This window comes from Mchenga conophoros, linkage group LG22 (genome assembly GCF_057382185.1).
Source record: "Mchenga conophoros isolate Kocher_MC1m ecotype Shallow Benthic linkage group LG22, M_conophoros_male_GT1.1, whole genome shotgun sequence".
Taxonomy (NCBI): domain Eukaryota; kingdom Metazoa; phylum Chordata; class Actinopteri; order Cichliformes; family Cichlidae; genus Mchenga; species Mchenga conophoros.
The window spans coordinates 14552351-14574468 of NC_140546.1; the positions used below are offsets into that span (position 1 = coordinate 14552351).

A 22118-nucleotide genomic window follows, 5' to 3' on the forward strand; every position below is an offset into this window, starting at 1 on the left:
CACATGTCAAATCCCTAAATAAATTAATCTATTTTGTATATGTGTGTGTTACATAGGTGCGATCCACTATTAGTGACTTTGCAGTGTTTATAACCATCATGATTATGGTGCTAGTGGACTACCTAATGGGGATCCCGTCTCCTAAACTGAATGTTCCTGACCGCTTTGAGGTAGGCATATTGTTCATCTGCATTCCTCCATTTATTACTATTGAGTACATTTTTACGGATCATAGCTATTATCTTCCGTAAGCTTTAAATAAAGTATATAATCTGTAGATAAAGTAAAGGTTTTGTAATTCTATTGTATTTTACTCAAGGGTTTCTTTACAGTGGTAGCAGTCTCTTCTCAGAGATGTAAAAGTACAGATTGTGTGTGCTTAAGGCTTTCATATACAAAAGCTCTTGCTGGAATAGTCTAGATTCTGACCAACACATTACAAGTAATGTGTAAGATAAATATTCTCAGTTAGTTCATACCTTATATATACTTAATGTGGCTTGCACTTTTCCCCTCAGCCAACTTCAAAGAACAGAGGCTGGCTAATGGATCCGTTAGGAGAAAACCCTTGGTGGACACTGCTGGTGGCAGTACTTCCTGCCATGCTCTGCACCATCCTCATTTTTATGGATCAGCAGATCACAGCAGTCATCATCAACCGCAAAGAGCACAAGCTGAAGGTCTGACTTTTATCTGAAAGTATTTTGAGAAAGCTTGTGATAGGGTGCCAAGGGAGGAACTGCGGTACTGTATGAAGACGTCTGGAGTGAGAGAAGTATGCTAGGGTACTGCAGCATATGTATGAGTACAGCGAGACAGTGATGAGGTTTTGCTGTAGAAGTGACAGATTGGTTCAAGGTGGGGGTGGGATTACATCAGAGATTGGCTCTGAACCCCTTCTTGTTTGCAGTGGTGATGGACAGGTTTGACTGATGAAGTCAGGCAGGTGGAAAGGTAAAGATGTAAGGAGTAGAGTTAGTGAAAGTGGATGAGTTTAAATACTTGGGGTCAGCATCCAAAGGAATGGACAGTGCAAAAAAGAGGTGAAGAAGAGCGTGAACACAAGTGTCAAGGGTGATTTGTGACAGAAGGACAGCAGCAAGAGTGAAATGGAGGGTTTACAAGATAGAGGAAGAGCAGTGAGAGGGTTTATGGATGTAGAGAAGGAGGACATGCAGAGGGACGGTAGAGAAAGGGTGAGACAGATGATTCAGTATGGTCACTTCTAAAGGGAGAAGCTGGAGGAAGTATAAAAAGTTTCACAAAATTTATTTTAATTTTTTTTTTTTACAGAAAAAGGCAAATAGCTGATTGATCACAGTGAATGAATCTGTCACAAAGATTTTTCTCTTCAGTCTTGAAAGTTTGTGTATGTCCATGCCTCTACTTCTCGTATCTTACAGAAAGGATGTGGCTATCACCTGGACTTGCTCCTCGTGGCAATAATGCTGGGCGTGTGCTCCATTATGGGCTTGCCGTGGTTTGTGGCTGCAACCGTCCTCTCCATTTCCCACGTTAACAGCCTGAAGGTGGAGTCTGGCTGCTCCGCACCGGGAGAACAGCCCAAGTTTTTGGGAATCCGGGAACAGCGAGTCACGGGATTTATGATCTTTGTCCTGATGGGTTGTTCTGTCTTCATGACATCAGTGCTCAAGGTGCGATGGGGTTGTCAGTGAAATAATATTTGCTTCTTCATGAGGATTTGCTTCCCCCTGTAAATCACTGTATATAATGATGTCTTTTGATTATTTGACAAATGTTGCGTTAATTCCGTGTAAACTAACTAATGTGTTGTCACCTGGCACAAGTGTGTCATAGATGTTTTCAGCTTTTTGCTTCATGTACCGTAAGTTAAATATTTTCTAATATGTTGTTTGATTTGTGCTTTCGGCAGTTTATTCCAATGCCGGTTCTGTACGGAGTCTTTCTCTACATGGGTGTCTCTTCCCTCAAAGGCATTCAAGTAAGTCTCTCCCCTGCTGTCTTTGAAGATAGTGCTGCCCTTCTATTCAGAACAGAGCAGGAGTCTGGAGCTGTTAATAAAGATAAGTTTGCCCCCTGCTGTTGCAAACCTTTAATGGTAATTCAGAGTCCCTGGGAGCTTCTCTTAAATGTGTTTCCTCCTCTGAATAATCTATTAAGTGGTACTTTCATGCATTTGTATTTCTTAACTGTTTCACTGACTCTCTTTACTCTAGTTCTTTGACAGAATCAAACTGTTTGGCATGCCTGCAAAGCACCAGCCTGACCTGATCTACCTGCGCTATGTGCCACTGTGGAAGGTCCATATCTTCACCCTGATACAGCTCAGCTGTTTGGTGCTGCTCTGGGTAATCAAGGTGTCTGCAGCAGCTGTTGTATTCCCCATGATGGTAATGACTCAGCCTTACTTATTTTATCACTTCATTTTTACTGGAGAAGAGTTATAGAAATGTTTTTAATGTCACAGTTATTGATCATTCATCTGTATGTTGTGCCAAATAACAGTATAGCAGAGGGTTTCTTTTATTAGTAGATATGATTTTTATTGTGTCATTCCTTTACTTTATGTTTGGTTTCATCTGTAATTCTAGGTTCTGGCGCTGGTCTTTATCCGAAAGCTTCTAGACTTTTTCTTTACCAAGAGAGAGCTGAGCTGGCTCGATGACTTGATGCCAGAAAGCAAAAAGAAGACTGAGGATGATAAGAAAAAGAAAGCGCGTGAAAAGCTGGTAAAACTCATCTGTTTTCCATAAGTGAACATCACAAGTTTATTTGTAATTTGAATTTGAAAGAAGTTTTTGCTTTTCTTTGCATTAACAGAAAGTTGGCTGTAGCAGATTTTGTGTCAAAAATGGGGAAGGCGGTATTTTACTGGGATCACTGGACAGAAAAAAAAATCATATTAACTTTTGAGCATGATGTTAATGATAGGAAGCAAGATCTAAACCATGACAGGAAATGTATCCAATCACAAGCCTTTTCCAATGATAGTAACTAGTATACAGAACTAATGAATAAAAATATTAGTTCTGTATACTCAAGGTTTCAAGGTTTTATAGGATTAAGGATTAAGCAGACAGCCTTGACCCTGAGAGTGGAGTTCAGAGCATCTGTGAAGAGCTCATGCCTGTGCTCCTTCTGTGGAAAGAACTTAAAAGTAAGAGGAAAGAGCTGGAGGGTAACAGCTGACTATTTTCAATATCTACTTGAAGGTCACAACTACTTCTGCTTCCAAATGATACAAAATTAAAACTGCTCCTCAGTTACAAAAATTTACTAAATGAGATTTTGTTTCCTTTCTACTGTACTTCAAGACATGCACTGAAATGACAAAAATGTAGTTATCCTTTGTTTTTCTTCCTAATTTGCATTTAAACAGTAATACTGCAAAATCTCTCCAAATGCTCCATCTGTCTTTGTTGTAAACAACAGCTTTCCAGATCGTGTAAATCCTTCTGAAGCTCAGATTGGAAGACAGTTTAATTATACTACAATTCGAGTGGGTGCCTTAACAGTGGATCGAATCAAATTGCTAATTAAATTGCTATATAATTGTGGCAACTAGGCAAGATCAAATGGGTATATTGGTCTTGCAAGCATGGCTGTTATGGAAGAAGAGAGTTTTGAATCAAGTACTTTCAGTGCTACACAGCCACGGGAGACCAAAACCCAATATAATATAAGCCCGGGCCAATAAGCCAGATGTTAAAGCTGATTTACCGTATTTCCCGGACTACAAAGCGCACCTGAATATTAGCCGCACAAGCTAAAATCAGGGGAAAATCCTGTTTTGTACATACATTAGCCGCACCTGACTAAAAGCCGCAGGTGTTTCAATGTTGACTTATCATATGTAAGAGAATATGCACAAAGGGAATTGTCAGGAAAGAGATGGCTGTTTGGAGACACACCCCTTTTATTAATATTTTGAAAAACAAGTTATGGGTACATATTTGCACATGTAGTACATAACAATAACCTACAGCACACCAGAAAAATAGATTCGGACTACCTTTTAGGCTCAGGTGCAGTGACACAGCTTTAACAAGAAGAAAAGTCAGTCATTCACCATCTTTCTCTTCTTCCTGCGCACTAAAACCACCAAAGTCCTCTCCTCCAGTGTCGGATACAAACAGGCTCAGGATGGCTTCGTCATCCACTCTCCGCTTCTCTCCTTCGTTGTCACTTTCAAAACCAAAGAAATCCTCATTGTCATTGTCAGTGTCAGAGTCGAACACCCTCTGAAGGGCCGTGGCGGTGTCGTCCTCTCCATCATGCAGCAGTCCAGCCCTTCAAAATCCGTTGGTGATCGTGGATGTTTTCACACTTTTCCACGCTGTCAGAATCCACCGGTGGAGTTGAGCATAACTTGCTTTTCGCAAGTTTATCGCCGCTCGTCATCCACGCCTCCCGCTGAACGCGTACCGCTACTTTGAAGTTTGTTTTTCGCGCTACTTCGTACGGCACTACGTTGCCTGGCGGACGGAAATGTGACTAACATACCACTCTTGAACCCCGATCCTTCCGCCAGGCAACGTAGTGCCGTACAACAGCGGAACACACAAAACAAATCGTCTTACGATATGACAAAAATCATGGACAATCCATAGAAAAGCCGCACCTGACTAAAAGCCGCAGGGTTCAAAGCTTGTGCAAAAAGTAGCGGCTTATAGCCCGACAATTACGGTAAATATGAATAAAAATGCGAGACTCAATTGTTGGAGGATGAACCTCACTGCAGTAATAACTGGTTTTTAAACTATAGATGCATTTGAATCTAGGATGAAGAGTCCGGACTGGAGGAAGAAGAAGAGATGGGGATTAAGGACACTTATGAAGACTCGAACCGGCTCAAGATCCCAGTGAAGGAACTCTCAGGGAGGTGAGTAATGCACTCCATAAAGCATCCTTTAAATGTCAGATTGTGGGATGGAGAGCTGAATCTTCTGTAAATTTTCACTTGGGAGTGAAGTGTATTCATGTTAGTGACCGTAAATCTCACATACTACTATAATATTTTTATCTTATGGCCTCATGGCTAAATATATTTAAAAAAAATTTGATCCAGATAAATAAAGATTTCACTAATTTCGTATGTCTTGACTTCTGCTGTGTCTAAACTTAAAAAATATGTTTTTATCTACAGCTTGAAATGACAATTTAAAGACTGGTCATCAGCTGTGTGGTTATGTCCATCTTAACAGATCCTACAGAATAGAAGTAGTGACCCACAGCGTCCCATTGTAAGAAGAGGTAGCATGGCTGTGTGTACAATGACGATGATAATAATAATAATAATAATAATCTCTGACTCACATTGCTGCATATTAATAATGATAATAATAATAATGGATTGCATTTATATAGCGCTTTTCGGGGCCCTCAAAGCGCTTTACAATTCCACTATTCATTCACTCTCACATTCACACACTGGTGGAGGCAAGCTACAGTTGTAGCCACAGCTGCCCTGGAGCAGACTGACAGAAGCGAGGCTGCCATATCGCGCCATCGGCCCCTCTGGCCATCACCAGTAGGCAGTAGGTGAAGTGTCTTGCCCAAGGACAACGACCGAGACTGTCCGAGCCAGGGCTCGAAGCGGCAACCTTCCAGTTACAAGACGAACTGCCAACTCTTTGAGCCACGATCACCCACGATTAACCCTGCTGATAGTTTGTGCATGGGTGAAATTTTCAGACCATAAAAAACAGATTTTCAAAACAGATGGCTTTAAACACACTGCTTTGTGTATTCCTGTCTTTTTGTTTTTATTATTATTATTTGTTTTAAGGTAAAAAGGTCTATGATAGAATGATTGCCTTATCTAATAATATGCATACAGTCAACTCTCAGGATACCCCTTTGCCTAAAACACAAACAGCTCTTAATACATGTTAACACAGAAGTTTGTTTGTGGTCTGTCTGGTCAGCCATACTGTGTTGTTAACTTGGTTTAATCTCTAATATATGCATGTTTGCGTCTGCCTCTCCTGCACTGATCCTGTCCTGCTGTCTTGATGTCTACATGCCTGTCTTCTCTTTTTGTTTCTGTTTGTGTGTGTGTGTGTGTGTGTGTGTGTTTTCATTTTGGCATGTAGTTCTGACACTGACCCCTTGGTTGTAAATATCTCTGATGAGATGGCCAAAACCGCAGTGTGGAAAGCAGTGAACTCGAGTGCAGAGTCTTGTGTCCAACCTGTGAAGCTTAGCGGAAGGTAGCTATGCCATCTCCTGGAGTTTTCCAGAGCCCCTGCACCCAACTCTGTTACTTCAATATGATATGCTCGCTAAAAACAAGAGGGACTGCTTGGTAGTGCTATCTTAACGTACGCTGTAGTCAGAAACTGAAGCTAGTTACTGCCTGGAAGTCCACAGCGATTGCAGTTTTGAGTGTCGGGAATCAGTTTAATCCTGTAAAAGCAAAGATAATAGTTCCTGTTCCTTTTAGATCCCATAGCTGTTAACCTGACTTGAGTTGACAGGAATATATTTGCAGCAAAATGGCATTCCTCAATAACAGTTTGACATAGTTTGCACAGTAATGCATGTCAAACTCTGATTCGGTTTCCTTGGAAAGGCAAAGGGTAGGAAACACTTAGAAATAATTACTATTTATCACCTGGTTCCATCGGACTGGATTCTGATTGGTCCCACATTCAGACTGCACCCTGTTTCATTTATCCTAAACATACTTGCTGTCATGATGTGTATCTCCTAAAGTCACAAAGATTTTTACAATTTGTTTTAGGTATCTTGAAAAACTGAGTAGGTGTGTTGATGCAAAGAGGAAAAACACAGTACTGTGCAAAGGTCTTGTGCTACCCTTATTTCCTTATTTCAAGGAGACAGACTTCCTTGTTATTTTTGAAGTGGAATTGAACAATAGTTTTGCAGACTTTCCAAAGGAATTTCAATGTTTGTATTTTTTGCTGCTTTCAGTCCAGTCCTCGTATCTGCATTCTCTTCATAAGAATGTTTGTTTTGTTGTTTGTTTGTTTTTTTTAAATCCATTTATCACTGATCTATGAATCACCAAAGCATAAAAAAGGTACCTAATTGAAGGGATGAACCAGTGTTGTGTTGATGTGAATACATTTTGAGCTTTAGAGTTAGACTGCGAAAAAGAACCCAAAGATTATCACAGTTTGACATTTGTTGGTTGGTTTCCAAATGCTTTTCTACATCTATTTCCCATCTTACTACCAAAATATGCAAAAATATGTGGTGGTTGAAGACTTTTGCATTGCACTGTAAACAGCTTTTTTGAGTTACGTGTATATTAATTTCACTAGATTTATCCATCCATCCATAGATGTCTTTAGATTTGGGCACAAATCTAAGTTTCAAACATCTAGGGACAAAGACAATCAGACACAGAATAAAGACAGGTAGCCTCCCAAGATTTATCCACTGTCTTCTTGCCTTGAATAGAAGTCCTTACCCTGTGGGCCACTTCCTTGTTTTTTTGTGTTGTTTAGTTTTGATTTTTAAAAACAGATCCTAACTTGAAGTTGGGTCTCTAAAACCTTTGCACAGTGCTTTGTGTTGACAAATCTTTTGCCACAGTTCTCTCATTAAGTCCCATTCTTACCAAGTTGTACTAAAGCTGGTAAAGTCTTGTAAGTGTTTGTAATTAAGACCTATCACTCCTCTACCTGATAGAAATCACACATTTGTAGTTGCTCACAACCCTTAACACCTCCATGAATCTGCCTACACACTCATTTTCTCTCTATTTGTTAATCCCTGAACAGCCAAGAAAAGGTGGCCTGCGTTAGAGTCGACGTCAGCCCAGACACACCTGGAAGAGACTCCACTACCGAGACGTTCCTGTAATAAATTGTGCAGAACTCCTTTTGTCCTCAATACCTTCTCCTTCACAACACTTTTACCACACCGATGGACGCAATCTTAGAAGGAAAGGGGACACACTGAACTGGAGCAGCACAACCTCTCTGCAGAGCTCCTTCAGGGCAGCAGATGAGCTCCCTTAAGGATGCGAGTCTTTCTTCAACACACGTCTTGAAGTCCTTCATGTACAGAATGTGTACGAATGGTTGCCAAGATGTACTATAAAGGATAAAACTCCAAGAAACAAAGGAATTCTGCTGTAACTGCCCACCGATGTTCACTGTTCAGAAATTCTCTCTGTCTAGCAGCCATTTATTACTCATTTGAAGCACAGACACCAAAGGAAGGGGCCTCACTGGTGGGGGTGTTCAACTGTGTGAATTTTACTTTTAAACCATCAAAACTTTTATTTGTATTTATATTTTACTTTTGTTATTTTAGCTGTTCATTTTACTCTACTTTTTCTTTCTTGTTAGCATTCTCAGTTTCTATATATTTAAGGTGGAACTGAGACCTTTCACTAAAGTACACCAGCTTTGAAACCTTTTTGATTAAAGCCATTCAGGTACTGTCAGCACCAGATAATTCTATTTTATATTTAGTCTGGCACAATAAATGACACAAACCAAAACAGACAGAGGTACATTCAGATACTACTACTGCACCACACTAATATTACTGCGTACATCTTTGTCAGATTTGCTCATGAATAATCTCTCCTGTCTCTAGGGGAACACTCAGTATTTATACTGCTGCTCAAAATTAGTTTTTACTGTAAAGTCTCACTGTTGATAGTGTATGTGATCTTACTGAAATATCACGCGTATGTGTACTGTGTTCTTTTCGTTTGTAATATTGTAGAAATCTACTTCAGAGGCCATACGAAGTCTGTACTGTATCGTAAGCACTTTGCCAGTATAGTTTCTTACCTAAGATGAATTATGGTGTGTTAATAAAAAGGTTACTCCTCCTCCCTCTGTATTTATACATCAGTCATTCAAATTTTAATTATACAACTCAGGAATCTTGAGTGATTTCTGACTGTTGTCATTTGATATTTTAACCCTCTGGCCACTGTGTTTCTCTCATGGCTGTCATCACAACTATTTTACCTAATGCTGTAAATCACGACATATACAAAGGTGCGAAGAAATGAGAGAATATTTGTGACCCCCAGATAGCAGCACCTGTTTTTATACTGTCTATATTATTGTATTATTATTACTGTATGCGTGGGTGTGTGAGTACGAGCGAGCGTGTGGTATAAAGATAATTTGTTTAGCGTTGCAAATCATAAATCATTTTATGCAAAATATTTCTACTGTATATGTAAAAGAATATATTATATTCTAGGAATTCTTATTTTGCTGACAGCAGTCCTGTTTTAGCAATAAGTGTTCCATACTGTGCAATGGACGGACTCCTGAACTTGGCTAATATTCAGGCAAGGAATTATTCATCAAACGACTTCTGTGTATGTTTAATCTGCTCTGTCTGTGTGTAGCTACAGTGACTATACGGACAATAGCTTATGTGCCTTGTTGAAGCTCTTTGTGTACAAGTCTAGTACTGATAGTTTAAGTGTTCAGAAGAGAGGTACGGGCATACGCGGTGGCACCCAAAGACGGATCGTAGAGTGAACGAGGACACTGCTCTCCCTGTCGTAGTGTAATGCCATGTCTGTGTGAAGGTTGTAGCCTGAGCCATTGACTCAAAACAGTGTAGTTCAATTTATTCTTCCATTTAAAAATGTAACTAAATACTGTTTGTCAGTGTGTTTGTGTGTTCTACTATCACAGCTAGTGTTTGCTCACAACATAAAAGCTCTGTAATCAATTTTGAGGTACTGTTTCTTTTCTAAGTGATTAGTGTGTGTCAAAGTGTTGTGCCGTCAACATCCAGAAAGAAGTGACATCTATGTTAATTTATATATTTGATTAGTGGGAAAAATGATTCATGTGTGGTTATTTCACTACATATGTGGACGTTAAAATGAAATGTAAAATGTTGTCATTAGTATCATCAGAGACAGTTAACGTCCACCAACCAGCTAAGAATTTACGATTCCTGTTGTTTATCTTGTTTTTCCACATTATGAGGTTCGATTTAAGATGCATGAATCTGGATAAACGATCAATAATGTGAAGGAGTTTCTGGCCTCTATTGTCACACCAACAACACAGAGTAGAAAATGCATTTGTTTTGTACAGACATCAGTGAAGCACACAGCGTCCAGTTGTTAACTTGAACGATGACTCTTCTGTCATGACTGATTGTTGAAAAGCAATAAAAAGGAATACAAAGTGATTTTTCTTCTGTCTTCATTTAAAAAAAAAAAAAATACAGATTTTTTCATTAGTTTAGGATTTACGGGTCGCATTTTACCTTATGTTGTATTGATAAATAACTTTCAGTCAACATGATTTAAAACCCAGAACTCTGAAGTGCACTCACTAGGAGCTATATTAGGTACATCTGTTAGCAGTCACTTATTTCTCATTTAAACCATAGTTAGGACAAGTTTTAAATGAAGGAAAAACTGTGACTTTCCTATGGAAGCCCGTTTCCGCCACTAAAAAAAAAAAAACAGCTAGTATCCATAACTCGAAATTTCGAGTTATTTTCTCGAAATTTCGAGTTATTATCTCGAAATTTCGCGAAATATAACTCGAAATTTCGAGTTACTTTTCTCAAAATTTTGAGTTAGCTCTGCCAATCAAAAATATACGTGAATGAGGTCGCTTTCTTGTTACCCGGAAGCATATGGTGCAGGACCGCGCACTCAAAAACGGATCCCAACAAATTAAAGTATGTTTGCTGATAGTAACACCATGTGATTCAGCTAATAACACAGGGATTTCATCATTTGTGAAGCCAGGCTGAAAACACTCAGCAATCTGTGCATTCACGACTGGATGTAATACCAGTAGCTTAGCTGTAGCATTTGTAGCTGAGGGCTTCAGCTTCCGGGTAACATAGAAATGACGTCATTCACGTAGATTACTGATTGGCAGCGCTAACTCGAAATTTCGAGTTGCTTTTCTCAAAATTTTGAGTTAATATGTCGAAATTTCGAGATAATAACTCGAAATTTCGAGAAAAAAACTCAAAATTTCGAGAAAATAACTCGAAATTTTGAGTTATGGATCCTTTTTTTTTTTTTTTAGTGGCGGAAACGTGCTTCCATACTTTTCTGCACAACCATCTCTGAGGTTTACAGAGAATAATCTGAAAAAGAGAAAATATTGTTTGAGTGAAAATGTTCAGTTGATACCAGAGGTCAGAGGAGGCAGACTGCTTCAAGGTGACAAGAAGGCAAAAAGCAACTCCTCGTTACAGCCGGGGTATACAGAATCTTTGAATGAACAGCAGGTAAACCTTGAAACAGAGGCCATAGTAGATGAGGGTCCACGATGAGTGTCACTCCTGTCAGCTGAAAACAGTAAACTGAGACAACATTTCACACAGGCTCACCAAATTGTCCTCCATCCAGCAGGAAAAGGCGTCACAGTGCTCAAACGAGCTCAAACTGCTATCTCGAGCATCAACACAAGTCTTTTTTTTTTAGTTTTTGAAGACAACCGGATGTTTTTCATTCTGAAGACAAAAGGTGGCAGCAGAGATCTGTTATAAACCACTGCAGACAAATACAGCAGGCACTTTTTCAGTTTTATAGTTCACACAGCAGTGGGTTCACCACTTAATTGGTCAATTAAACCTCTTCTGGGGACTAATAAGCTCCTTTTTCTCCACTTAGTTTCTAGGAGCCCGTTAAAATACAAATAAAATGCATTTTTGTTTTCTTGCAAACTATAAATTCATGTGCAAGGTCAGCATAAAGAGAGGTGCAATCCGGAATAGGTGGAGATATGTGGATATGCATATTTATTATGGTCTAATAATTTGGTTTGACTAAAACTTGGCCTTATGTGACATTTCAGCTGTGCATGTTCTCCTTCATGGTAAAGTACAAGTCAACATGAATACACTCTATATGCATCTGTGCCCGCTGAATGAAGGAGGACGCGCAATAAGCCTGTTTTTAATGTTACAAAGAAAGAAAAGAGACACGGAGGAAAGAGGTTAAACCTCTTGAAGATGTGTCCTTGAACAGCACAAGAACTGAGCAAAGGACAGTTTGACAATATGTTTGACAAGGGAAGGGCAAATGTGTATTATTAGTTCAGGACTTTATTTTTAATCATGTTTTTTCATGAGTGTACATCAGCTTTAATGTCTTACGCAAGAAACCATGTCATGGAAAAGATTTCAGATACTTCACTTTGAAGTACTGCCAGAAATGAAATCAGTCTCAGCAGTTTATTCGGGTTATTAAATGAATGGTTACAGTAATTTTAATTCTACTGATTGAGCATTATATTTGAGCAGCATGTGCCCAGCACTGTTTCAGGCCCATGCATCCGGACCAGAGCTTGCACAGCAGACGCTACAATAAATCATTCCAGTAAGTATTCACTTCAAGTTTTCTCTTTATTAAAAAAAAAAGGATCTTCCGGCTACAAAATGTATTGCAATTTGTAGCCCAGTGAAAAATAAATTCAGGATATGCTTCTCATAAGAGCAGAAATCCTGCTCAGCGCGAACAATTCAGTCATTATTTGTGTTCCTGTGTTGACCTGGTAGAAACGAATAACCACGTGATTAAATTACAATAAAAAGGATTTTAATAAACGTTAGAATTAGTCATTTTCAGAAAATCCAGAGACGCACAGCAATCAAAAAACAGTGAGATTTTTTTTATTGTCTTCTCAACAGCCAGAACTTCAGTCAAAATAATAATTTCTTCTTTCATTCAGTAATCTGAGACTGTCTGAAAGCATCGTTTCTCCTTAAAAAACAAACAAACAAGAAAATCACACATTACCAGCCAGCATCACTGGGTTTCACTTAAACACAGTACAAATGTGTTTCATAAAGTCTTGGGCCAAAATAACTCATGTATTACAGGCGCTACATGATTCACTATTAATCACTGAAATTCAGCTTTTACACTAACGTGGCTCTTTTAAAATGTCTTATTGTAATATAACGACAATTACAAATAATTCATTACAATTCGAGCAAAACAACTATTTCAACAATGGCTTCTTACAAAGAAAAAATAAAGATTTAGGTGCCAAAAACACAGCAGTTAATTGTCGTCCCTATGTTTACATGCCGTCGATAGCAATCAATTCATACACCGTGAACAAACTTCTCGTTGGTTAGTTTAAAATATTTGTCTTTGTGCAGACAAACAAAACAACTTGACGTAAAATTGCCGTTTTTTCCTTTTTTAAATCGGCCTGCTGTGGTTCTGCTCAAAGTTTCACGTAGACTATTGGGAAACTGTAACACTGCATTGTAAAAGAAAGAGTTTCCCTAACCTGGAGAGATATTCACCCTCCTCTTAAAGAAAATGCTTCGGTGGGGAACTGTGGCAGCACATAGTGCTTGTGGTTCAGTTAGCGCCGTTTGGTGGCCCCTCTGGGATGAGTGACATGAAAAAGGTTATGATGAATGACCATGTGGAGGACAAGAAGCCTGTGTGGGGGGCGCTGTTAGGATCTTCCGCTCCTTCCTCTCCGCTTTCCCCATCCTCATCATCAGAACCGTCATCCAACACTCCTTCCTATACGAGGGAAGTCAAATTACAAGAATCAAGTGAGATTATATCTCCCTGACGCTCAGTGCACAAGATTAGGCAAGAATATATGAGTCATATTTGACTGTGAAATGAGATATCCACTAAATTAGCTTCAGGCATAACGCCCCACACTTTGTCTACATACTTAAAAAACATTTCTTCATTCCCCTATGAAGTCAAAATGCCATTTTAGTGTTTTTAGCTCATCTTTCCCTTCCACTAGACCGGCAAATTACATTTTTTCTAACCTAATTAGAACAACAACATAAATAACAGACCATCTGAAATCAAGTAAATGTCAAAAAACTGTGATTGACCCCAATTGACCTCATTTTCATGATCTTTGTTGTTTTCTTAAATTGAGCAATCTACAATACAATACCACTGTTATGAGTTATTAAAGAAGAGTGGTGTACTATATCCTTCAGCTATCTGGAAACTGGTACTTCATTTCACAGCTTATACTGCAGATAAAAAATAAATGATACCGATAAGAATCCAATCAGTTCTGAGTAAAGCACCAGTGGATGAGAGAGACAGTTACCATTTCTTGTAAGTCTTGGTTTTGTGGCTCTCCCTCGGCATCATCCTGATTGGCTCCGTCTCCGGGAAGCTGAAGTTCGTTCTCCAGGTTAAACGGAAACCAGCCGGCCTGATGCCTGCAGGCAGAAACAACGAGAAAAGAAATTACAAATGTTTCACAGTGTTGGTCATATCAACTTATTATTCATTATACTCTTGAGTAATCTTTGAGGTACTTATAATGTGGTATGAAAATAACAAATCCCTGTCGTGTCTACAAAATATGTTTTATAAAAATTCTAAGAGCCTTTAATGTTAAGATAAAGGCAAAATATATAAAAGTAATGCATTGTAAAAATCGAAACTTCTGTTGAGTCTTCATAACTTTAAAATTCAGGTACTTCTTTCCAGTTATATTAGGGGAAACACAACAGGGAATCTTCAATGCAGCGCCGCATGAAGACACAGGAAATCGCTCTAATCAGAGAGCATTCAACCAATGTGGCCTTCATTGTAAAGACAACCATTTTTTAAAGATAAATGCTTTCCGGAGAAAAGCATTTATCTATTGTTGTGAATTTCGATGTGAGATGAGACCGAGTATCACCCACAATTACTGCCTTTTGTTAAAGTACAAATCCAAAAAAGCACTAACAAAATCATGAGACCCAACAATGCAGTAACAGAACAAACACTACTGTAAGTACAGACAGGCAAGATTTTCGAGTATTTCTTAGAGTATATAGAAAATAAATTCGATAATTTATGTGACTGTTTCTTAAAATATCCATTTTCTTGTTTTTCCCTACGCCTGGAACGATGTAGCATTCTGGTACCACAAGAAAGTAGCGATAAAAGCACCTTTGAGTCATTTGTCAGCCACTATAATGAGTACAGTGTCACTGTGCTGTCCTGTCTGGCTTTAAAATGTGCTCTATAAATAAAGATTGTTGTTGTTGTTGTTATATTAAACAATACCAGAAACTCTCCCAGTTAAAGCTAGCGTGTCACCGTGCGTGCTGCAAATACACTTTATTTCAGTTTCAGAGTTTGAAGATTGTTTTAGTGTAGTTCGGGTCACTGTATTGTAATGACGGGCATTTAAAACACATGTTTAAAGTAAACTCACAGGTAAAGCACCAGCATGGCCATCATCACCATGACAAAGCGGCTGAAGGACGAGTAGAAGTAGACTATACTGAGTAAGATGGCAGCACGTGAAAATGTGTACACCCAATCCAGCCAGTCCCGATTGAGCTCTTCCTCGTTCAGGATCTCCCCTCCTTGGGCATTCATCTGGACTTCTGGGTTGCCGTGGCGACCCACTTGGGGTCGTTGACTCTGGGGATGGGACTGGTTAGACTGGGTCGAGGTCTGGTCGGGCCTGAGGTGCTGAGAGGAGGCGGCAAGTAACTGACTAGAGGACGAGAGACAGATGGTGGTAACACTGTTTGAACACAGCCCTAAAAACCTTTGTGTTTTTAAATGGAGAGACTAAAACACAAATGGACTTACTAATGCATGTAGTACTGCCTGGCATACAGCTGCTGCCACCACATGAGTGTCATGGGGTTGTAATAAGCGGGCATATTTGCGGGAGGCATCGACTGAGCAGAGTGTTGGTTCCAGCTGGAAAAAGAGGGTGCAATATGAAAACAGTGACATTCTCCATTTTTGGAGAAGAGGTTTTAGTCAGAGCCAAAGGAAAAACATCAGCACTGTAATCAAATTATTACCGTTAATACTGTTTATTCAGTCAAATATAACCAATGCTTTTGTTTATCACATGGCCAGACATAGCAGGAAAACACACCCTCACTAAACCAGAACAACTCATCCATGTGTAAACAACCTCACTAGGATTGTTGGGAGAAGTTTTTATACACTCAACATGACAACATTATATATCAGTAAATTTGGGTTTTTACTGATTTCTGCATAAGTTTTAATTTATTTGGGATTTTTTCCAATCTATACAGGCTCAAATATACACACACACACTCAAAAAGCCTTTTTATAAGTGGTGCTGAAGGTTCTACAGTGTCTTTTACTTTGGCGGGGTCTGATTAATCGTCATAAATGAGTACAGCTGGTAGTTTCTCTTTGCCAGCATAAAAAGGATTAGGATGCAAGCACTAATTTGATTGACAAAATTTAAGACGCAATGTGCATAAAGTTGCCAAGTCCAAATCATTAAGATTGTTATGTAAAGTGTCTTGAGTAACATGTTAAAACTACTTAATAATGAAGTTTATAAGCAGGTGTATTTGCATTGTTTTTCTATTTTCATCATTAGTTGGTCTAGGGAAACAGTTTCCTGAACTACCCTTCACACCTGCACTGCAGTTCAGTAGCTTACCTGTACATAAATTGTGGATACATCTGGTGGTAAGGGAAGGATCCAGCTCGGTGTCTGAGTCCATCACTGCTCCCTCCCGTAGAGGAGTGGCTATCCTGACCAACTCCATTGGAGTTCTGAGGGGCCTGTAACCAGAGAGGGGGAAAAAAAAGTTCTATTTTCTTGCTCGTCCAAACACAAAGGCAAGTGACGTTTTTAAATCTCCAGAGATTTGCAAATTACAGCAGTTAGGGAGCTGATGAAAGAAAATATGGCGATGATGAAATGAAATGCAAGGTCTAAGAAGCACACGGCTGACCCACCGTGGGACGGGCTGTGCTCTCCTGGGGCTTGTTACTGCAGCTGCGGGTGGGCTTTGGGGAGCTGGGAGGGGTTCGTGAGGCGCACACCAGATGGAGCATATGGTACTCGTCCTGCTGTAGAAGCCAATAAGAGCTCATTATTAAACACAGCTTAAGTGCAGCATGTTCTTTGGACTTGTTATTTTTAAACCTCAAGAACACTTCAAAGCGCTTCTAAATCTATTTTGTGGACATTTGCTTTATTAGATTAATGCAAAGACAAGAATACTATACATTAAGCTTTTCTACAAGGCTACAGATCTAAATCCTTCAAAAGAGTTTTCCAAGTTACTATCTTTGTTAATTACTTATCTAGATATACCTTAATCAGGTGCTGGAAAACTTTAAAAATGTTGCTTTCAGGTTTAAACAAGACAAAATTAACACGAGGGAAGCGACTGTTTCTAAACAAATCAGCAGTAACTCAGCATCCCAGCTTAACCTGTGATAACTGAAACAAATACACGATTGTTTTTTTTTTTGTATGCCAACTATTGCCAACTGAGCTGCTGCCTATTTTGGCTAAGGACAACTTCACAAAAGAGACAGGACATTTAAGATTTGCAATGTTCCTGCTCAAACACAAACATATTAATAATACCTACATAATATTTGAACATATTGAGTTTCTTTACAAAACAGCATGCAATTATAGGAAAGCCCATTATAAAATGCATTACTTTAATAGTGGCCTAGAGATGAAGAAGAGAAAAAAAAAGTGGAACACTAGGTAATAAAACATATTAAAAAATCAATTAAAAGAGAACAACATAAAAAGAAAGAACACAAACTCTCATTAGAGCTGCAATATACCTGTACACACTGTCTTGCTTTGCCCCCTCCTCCATTCTACTCTCTTTTTAGTGATGATATGTCGGCCAGTTTTTCGTTTTCAAAAATCAATTCACTAGACTTGAATTTACCTAAAAAAGATCAACATGAACATTAAAACTTTTTTCCCCTCAAGACTTTGTCATTGCTGTGCCACCTATGGTTACATAATCATTGTTGCAGGTTACACAAAGAAAACCAGGAGGAAAAGTCCTTCACAGCAACAAATACAAAAGTGAAGTCACTTCGTGCCGATAGCAGAAAAATGGGTCAACCTAAGAGTTGCCTAATTTTGCAGGAATCAACATGAAGACTCATTGACATCCAGTAATTGTGTATAAGGTGGCTTTGTTTGCACAAGCACCGAATGTTCCAGTGAAATAAATAAAGATTACATAAGCACGACAAACTACATTCACTGGACACTTTATTAGGTACAGATCTTTGTTAATGCAAATATCTGACCAACCAATCACACGGCAGCAAATCTGTGTATTTAGGCATGCAATCAGGCTTTAGTTCAAACTGAGCATCAGAATGGGAAAGAAAGGTTTTTCCCCCGCTTTTTAATCAGCAGTTCCGGCTAATGCTGGTGGTAGCGTAGTGGTGTGGGTGACACTTTGGGAACCTTAGTACCAACTGAGCGTCATTTAAACACCACAGCCAACCTGAGTATTAGTACTGATCATATCCATCCAATCACAGTGTACCCATACTCTAATGGCTTTTTCCACCAAGATTAATGTGCCATGTCACAAAGCCCAAATCATCTTAAATTGGTTTCTTAGACAGGACAGCACAGTGACACTGTACTCAAATGGCCTCCACAGTCATTGGATCTCAGTCCAGTAGAGGGTGGTAGTGGTAGAATGGGAGGTTCACATCATGGATGTAAAGCCGACAATTCTGCAGCACCCGTTTGATGCCATCATGTCAACATGGACAAAAAAAATCTCTGAGGAATGTTTCCAGTACCTTGTTGAATCTATGCTGCAAAGAGTTATGCAAGTTCTGAATGCCAAAGCATGTCCAACCCAGTACTAGCAAGGTGTACCTAATAAAGTGTCCTTTGAGTGCAATTCCAGTTTATCTCAGATGTGTGGGAAGGTGTTTCTGTGTAGGCTACATAAGTTCTTCCACACCATACTCCATTCTACTTTGAGTGCAGAGAGACTCTTTTGTTGAAATTTTAAACACAGTAAGTAACAATTGCCTGATACATTTTTGTAAATCAGGCAGTTTAAATCTTGTGAGCTGTAGACTTACTAAACTACATGGACTTTAATAAATCCTATGCCTATAACTACACAAACTTACCTTTCTGAGCACATCTTTTAAGGTAAAATGATCCAGCAGGAGCTTTCCAGAATACACCAGCCTCTGGTCTTTGGAGCTCTAAAAATAAAAAAAAAAGGATAACGATAACTGGGTCAAAGAAGGAAGCCTATGTATAATGAACAACACCAAGAATCTAGGTTGCTCAGTTTTGTTTTACATTTTTAAAAGGGTAAAGATGCCAGAAATACAATCATACACTGAAAGAAAACAGAGTTAACGGTTAAATGTACATGATCACAGCATTAAAGGGCAGAAACTTTCTGTGAATGAGTGATAAGGATTGGTTTGTAGTAACCTCAATTGGGATAAGTGGGTCTTAAGAGTGGATTTAGCTCTCCTGACTACAACAAGGTCAGAGTGTGATCCTCTTACAGCTTACATTCACTCTACAGTTGTTAAAAAACACATTTTCTCTTTTAGATCCTGGCCATCTTACAACTGGAAGTGGAAGTATTTTCTTGTTTTTTGAGATTTCCAGAAATAACTTCCCCCGAGGTACACAAAAATGTAAAGGCATTTTGATGAACACTCTACAGCTTTATCAGAATGCAGTTTGCTCCCATGTATTTAATTTGATTGCATCAAAACAAGCCAAGAGCACAGAGGAAGCAGAGCAAAGTCAGATTAGCAGCACAATAAAGCCGGAATATAAACGCCTTCCCTTCATTGTGACGTCAAATCTACAGCCTCCAAGGCTCATTCAGCTACAAAGACTCTAGGAACCTCATTTCTTTCCCTTCAGAAAAAACATCAAGGTTAATGATCTATGTCACTCAGTGATTATTCAACTGAGTGACATAATATGACTCATGAGGGAACTCAGCAGAACTCACAAAGCAAAAGTAAGCAAAGCAAAATGAAGGTTGAGACTGTGTGAGAGCTAAAAATCAAAACACAGTTAAAAGGCAACAGAAACAACAAAAAATGCAATTCATTCTCAAAACTGTGTAACTGTGAAGCTCATATGTAACACACGGGGGTATGCAGGCCATTTCCTGCCTGATATGTGTAGCATAATGCAGAAAAAAATCTGGTAATGATATCAATACACAGTTTGTCCAGCAGAGCGGCTTTCACTGCAGTGTTTGCAATACTGTCACTGTCTGCAGCATATGGAGCAGAATACATGTCACAGCACCATTATGTACCATTATGTTCGTTGATTTTGTAACTCCAACATATTGCGTGTGTCATTCATATTACTATTAACTGAAAAAGGCAAGAAAACACTTGTTACACTTGTTCCATGTTATGAGTATCTTTCTAACCACATAACTATCTCCCAACACTGCAGTGTTTCTCAAACTGTGGGGCATGAACGACCAGAAGAAAAATGTGAAGTTGAATGAATGTAATAATTTTTTTAATCATTATAAGGGAATAACAAAAACAAGAGTTTGCTGATGCAATAGTTTCCATTTAATTAAAATTCAATTTTAATCGTTCTTTTTAAATTGTAAATTTTTGATTAAAATAGCCAGAAATAAAATTCTGCTAACCTCTGAAGTGAAGCATACCAAAACGTTTGAGAACTACTGCATTACTGTATGCCATCAAAACAAATACAGTAGTAGTATTACAACAGCAGCTGCTGCTCCTACTTCAATAACAGTGATCAGCTGGTTTGGATAACAAAAGCAAAGTAGGAAAGTGTTACCATGATCAGAGGGAATTAACACGCAAGTCAACCTCTTACATCAACAGCTTTGATTAAATAAGGGTGAGATACTCACAGGTTTACTCGGGTACACATCAGACAGGTGAGCTTTGAGTTTCTCCACAGTCCAGTTCTGGTAGCAGTTGATTGTCTGGTCATCATATTTCTGGTTGGGAGCCCTGATCACAAGGGTAACAGGATTGTCCACAACAGCTTGATCCATGACTCATTTGTCTTCAGTGGAAAACAAGAGAGAAAGGAGATCTGGACTACGAAGTGTGTGTCCTTGTTCCAGCTCTGTTAGTTTTCAAATAGGTTCCTGGCACCATCGAGGGGAAAAAATCTCACAGCTGGAAGAAACAGAAATGACAACATGAGTTTAGGGTTGCCCAGGTGGCATAGTGACATATTACGTAGTAAAATGAAGCAAATAATAACAGCACGGGAAAAAACGGTTCAATATTTTCCGACAGAGAAAGAAGAGTTATTCGTTTTTATCCTGTATTCGCCCTGACACACATTGAACCACACATATATTTCATTACAGCTACAACACTCGCGACAACATTGTAACAAGCTCCCGAACTAAACAATAGCGCTAAGGACAAAGTGATATGCTCTAACAGAAAACTAACGCTACATTTTGTCAGGGGTAATTAATGGATGGCTAAGCTAACGTTAGCTTTAGTAGGTTCTCTGCTACTAACAGCAGTCAAGTCAAGCTAAAAAAGTTCTCGCCTTGGATAACTACCCGCCCAAATTACAATGATCTAGTTGTAGAACGGTGTTCTTGTAAAACTAAGCTATGATGTACCTGGTTAACGTACCTGGTTTACCTCCGGACAGCAAAATGTTGTCTAGTTGGCTGAACGGACTGAACCTGGTTGTCATACTTCTTTGATGGATTTCGGAAGGTTGTCAACATTCGACGTTATACTTATTACTGCCACCTGCTGGACTTTAGTGTGCATTACAACAAAGACACGCTAAAAAAGACTGTGGAGATGTACGTTTAATATACATTTCAAAGGAGTCTCTGCAGTCCTTTGAAACAGCTTGTAGAACCTCTTGAGCAGCAATTCTTCAAGTAGTATTTTCTGTATGGCCCTATCAGTCTCTGATATTGCTGAAGAGGAATTTTGGCCCTCTCTTCTTTACAAATCTTCTTAAGGTCACTGAAGTTTGCAAGCCTTTGTTGATATACTAATGTCTTAAGATCCTGCGACATGGCCTCACGTTTGACTCTAAATACTTTGGTATACAGAGGAGTTCATGGTTAACCCAATGACTGCAAGTTGCCCAGGTCTTGTGGCTGCAAAACAACCCCAAATCATCAATCCTCCTCCACCGTGTTGTTGATATGAGGTATTTGTGGTGATATGCTGTGTTTGGTTTCTGGCATATGTGGTGCTGTACTATAAGCCCAGATGCCTCTTTGGTGTCATCTGTTCAAAGGACATTGTTCCAGAAATCTTGTGATTTGTTAAGGAACTGTTAATGAAATTTGCGACAATAAGCCATGCTACAATGTTCATTTTAAAGTTTATATTCTTTTCTGGCAACCTTTCCAAACCAGCCATACTTGTTCAGTCT

At 39.0% G+C, this 22118-nt stretch overlaps 2 protein-coding genes across 15 annotated transcripts in view; one reads left to right on the forward strand and one right to left on the reverse strand.

Annotated features, from left to right (window-relative positions):
• Window positions 1-10137, forward strand: part of LOC146549093 (sodium bicarbonate cotransporter 3-like) — a 58725-nt gene extending 48588 nt beyond the window's left edge. For 8 of the 13 annotated variants that reach the window (XM_085262128.1, XM_085262130.1, XM_085262133.1 and 5 more), the window contains 10 exons: window positions 57-170; window positions 519-680; window positions 1404-1655; window positions 1895-1963; window positions 2199-2372; window positions 2574-2711; window positions 4764-4864; window positions 5187-5225; window positions 6078-6194; window positions 7734-10137. In XM_085262128.1, coding sequence (XP_085118254.1) covers window positions 57-170; window positions 519-680; window positions 1404-1655; window positions 1895-1963; window positions 2199-2372; window positions 2574-2711; window positions 4764-4864; window positions 5187-5225; window positions 6078-6194; window positions 7734-7815 — 1248 coding nt within the window. In that variant the 3' untranslated portion in view covers window positions 7816-10137. Of the gene's footprint in view, window positions 1-56; window positions 171-518; window positions 681-1403; window positions 1656-1894; window positions 1964-2198; window positions 2373-2573; window positions 2712-4763; window positions 4865-5128; window positions 5236-6077; window positions 6195-7733 lie in introns of those variants that run through there. The other 5 variants (XM_085262136.1, XM_085262134.1, XM_085262131.1 and 2 more) reach the window with 5 other exon arrangements.
• A 2355-nt stretch (window positions 10138-12492) lies between these two features.
• Window positions 12493-21489, reverse strand: LOC146549094 (homocysteine-responsive endoplasmic reticulum-resident ubiquitin-like domain member 2 protein). 2 transcript variants are annotated; one of them, XM_085262721.1, is made up of 9 exons: window positions 21353-21489; window positions 20602-20875; window positions 18848-18925; window positions 16661-16774; window positions 16359-16483; window positions 15515-15628; window positions 15129-15416; window positions 14022-14136; window positions 12493-13462 (listed from the first exon to the last, which is right to left on the reverse strand). In XM_085262721.1, the coding sequence occupies exons 2-9, from the start codon at window positions 20746-20748 to the stop codon at window positions 13292-13294; spliced, it is 1152 nt and encodes a 383-aa protein (XP_085118847.1). In that variant the 5' UTR covers window positions 20749-20875; window positions 21353-21489; the 3' UTR covers window positions 12493-13291. The 2 variants fall into 2 exon arrangements, with proteins under 2 accessions (XP_085118847.1, XP_085118848.1); XM_085262722.1 differs by having other exon boundaries at window positions 21340-21423.
• Between the last annotated feature and the right edge of the window lie 629 nt (window positions 21490-22118).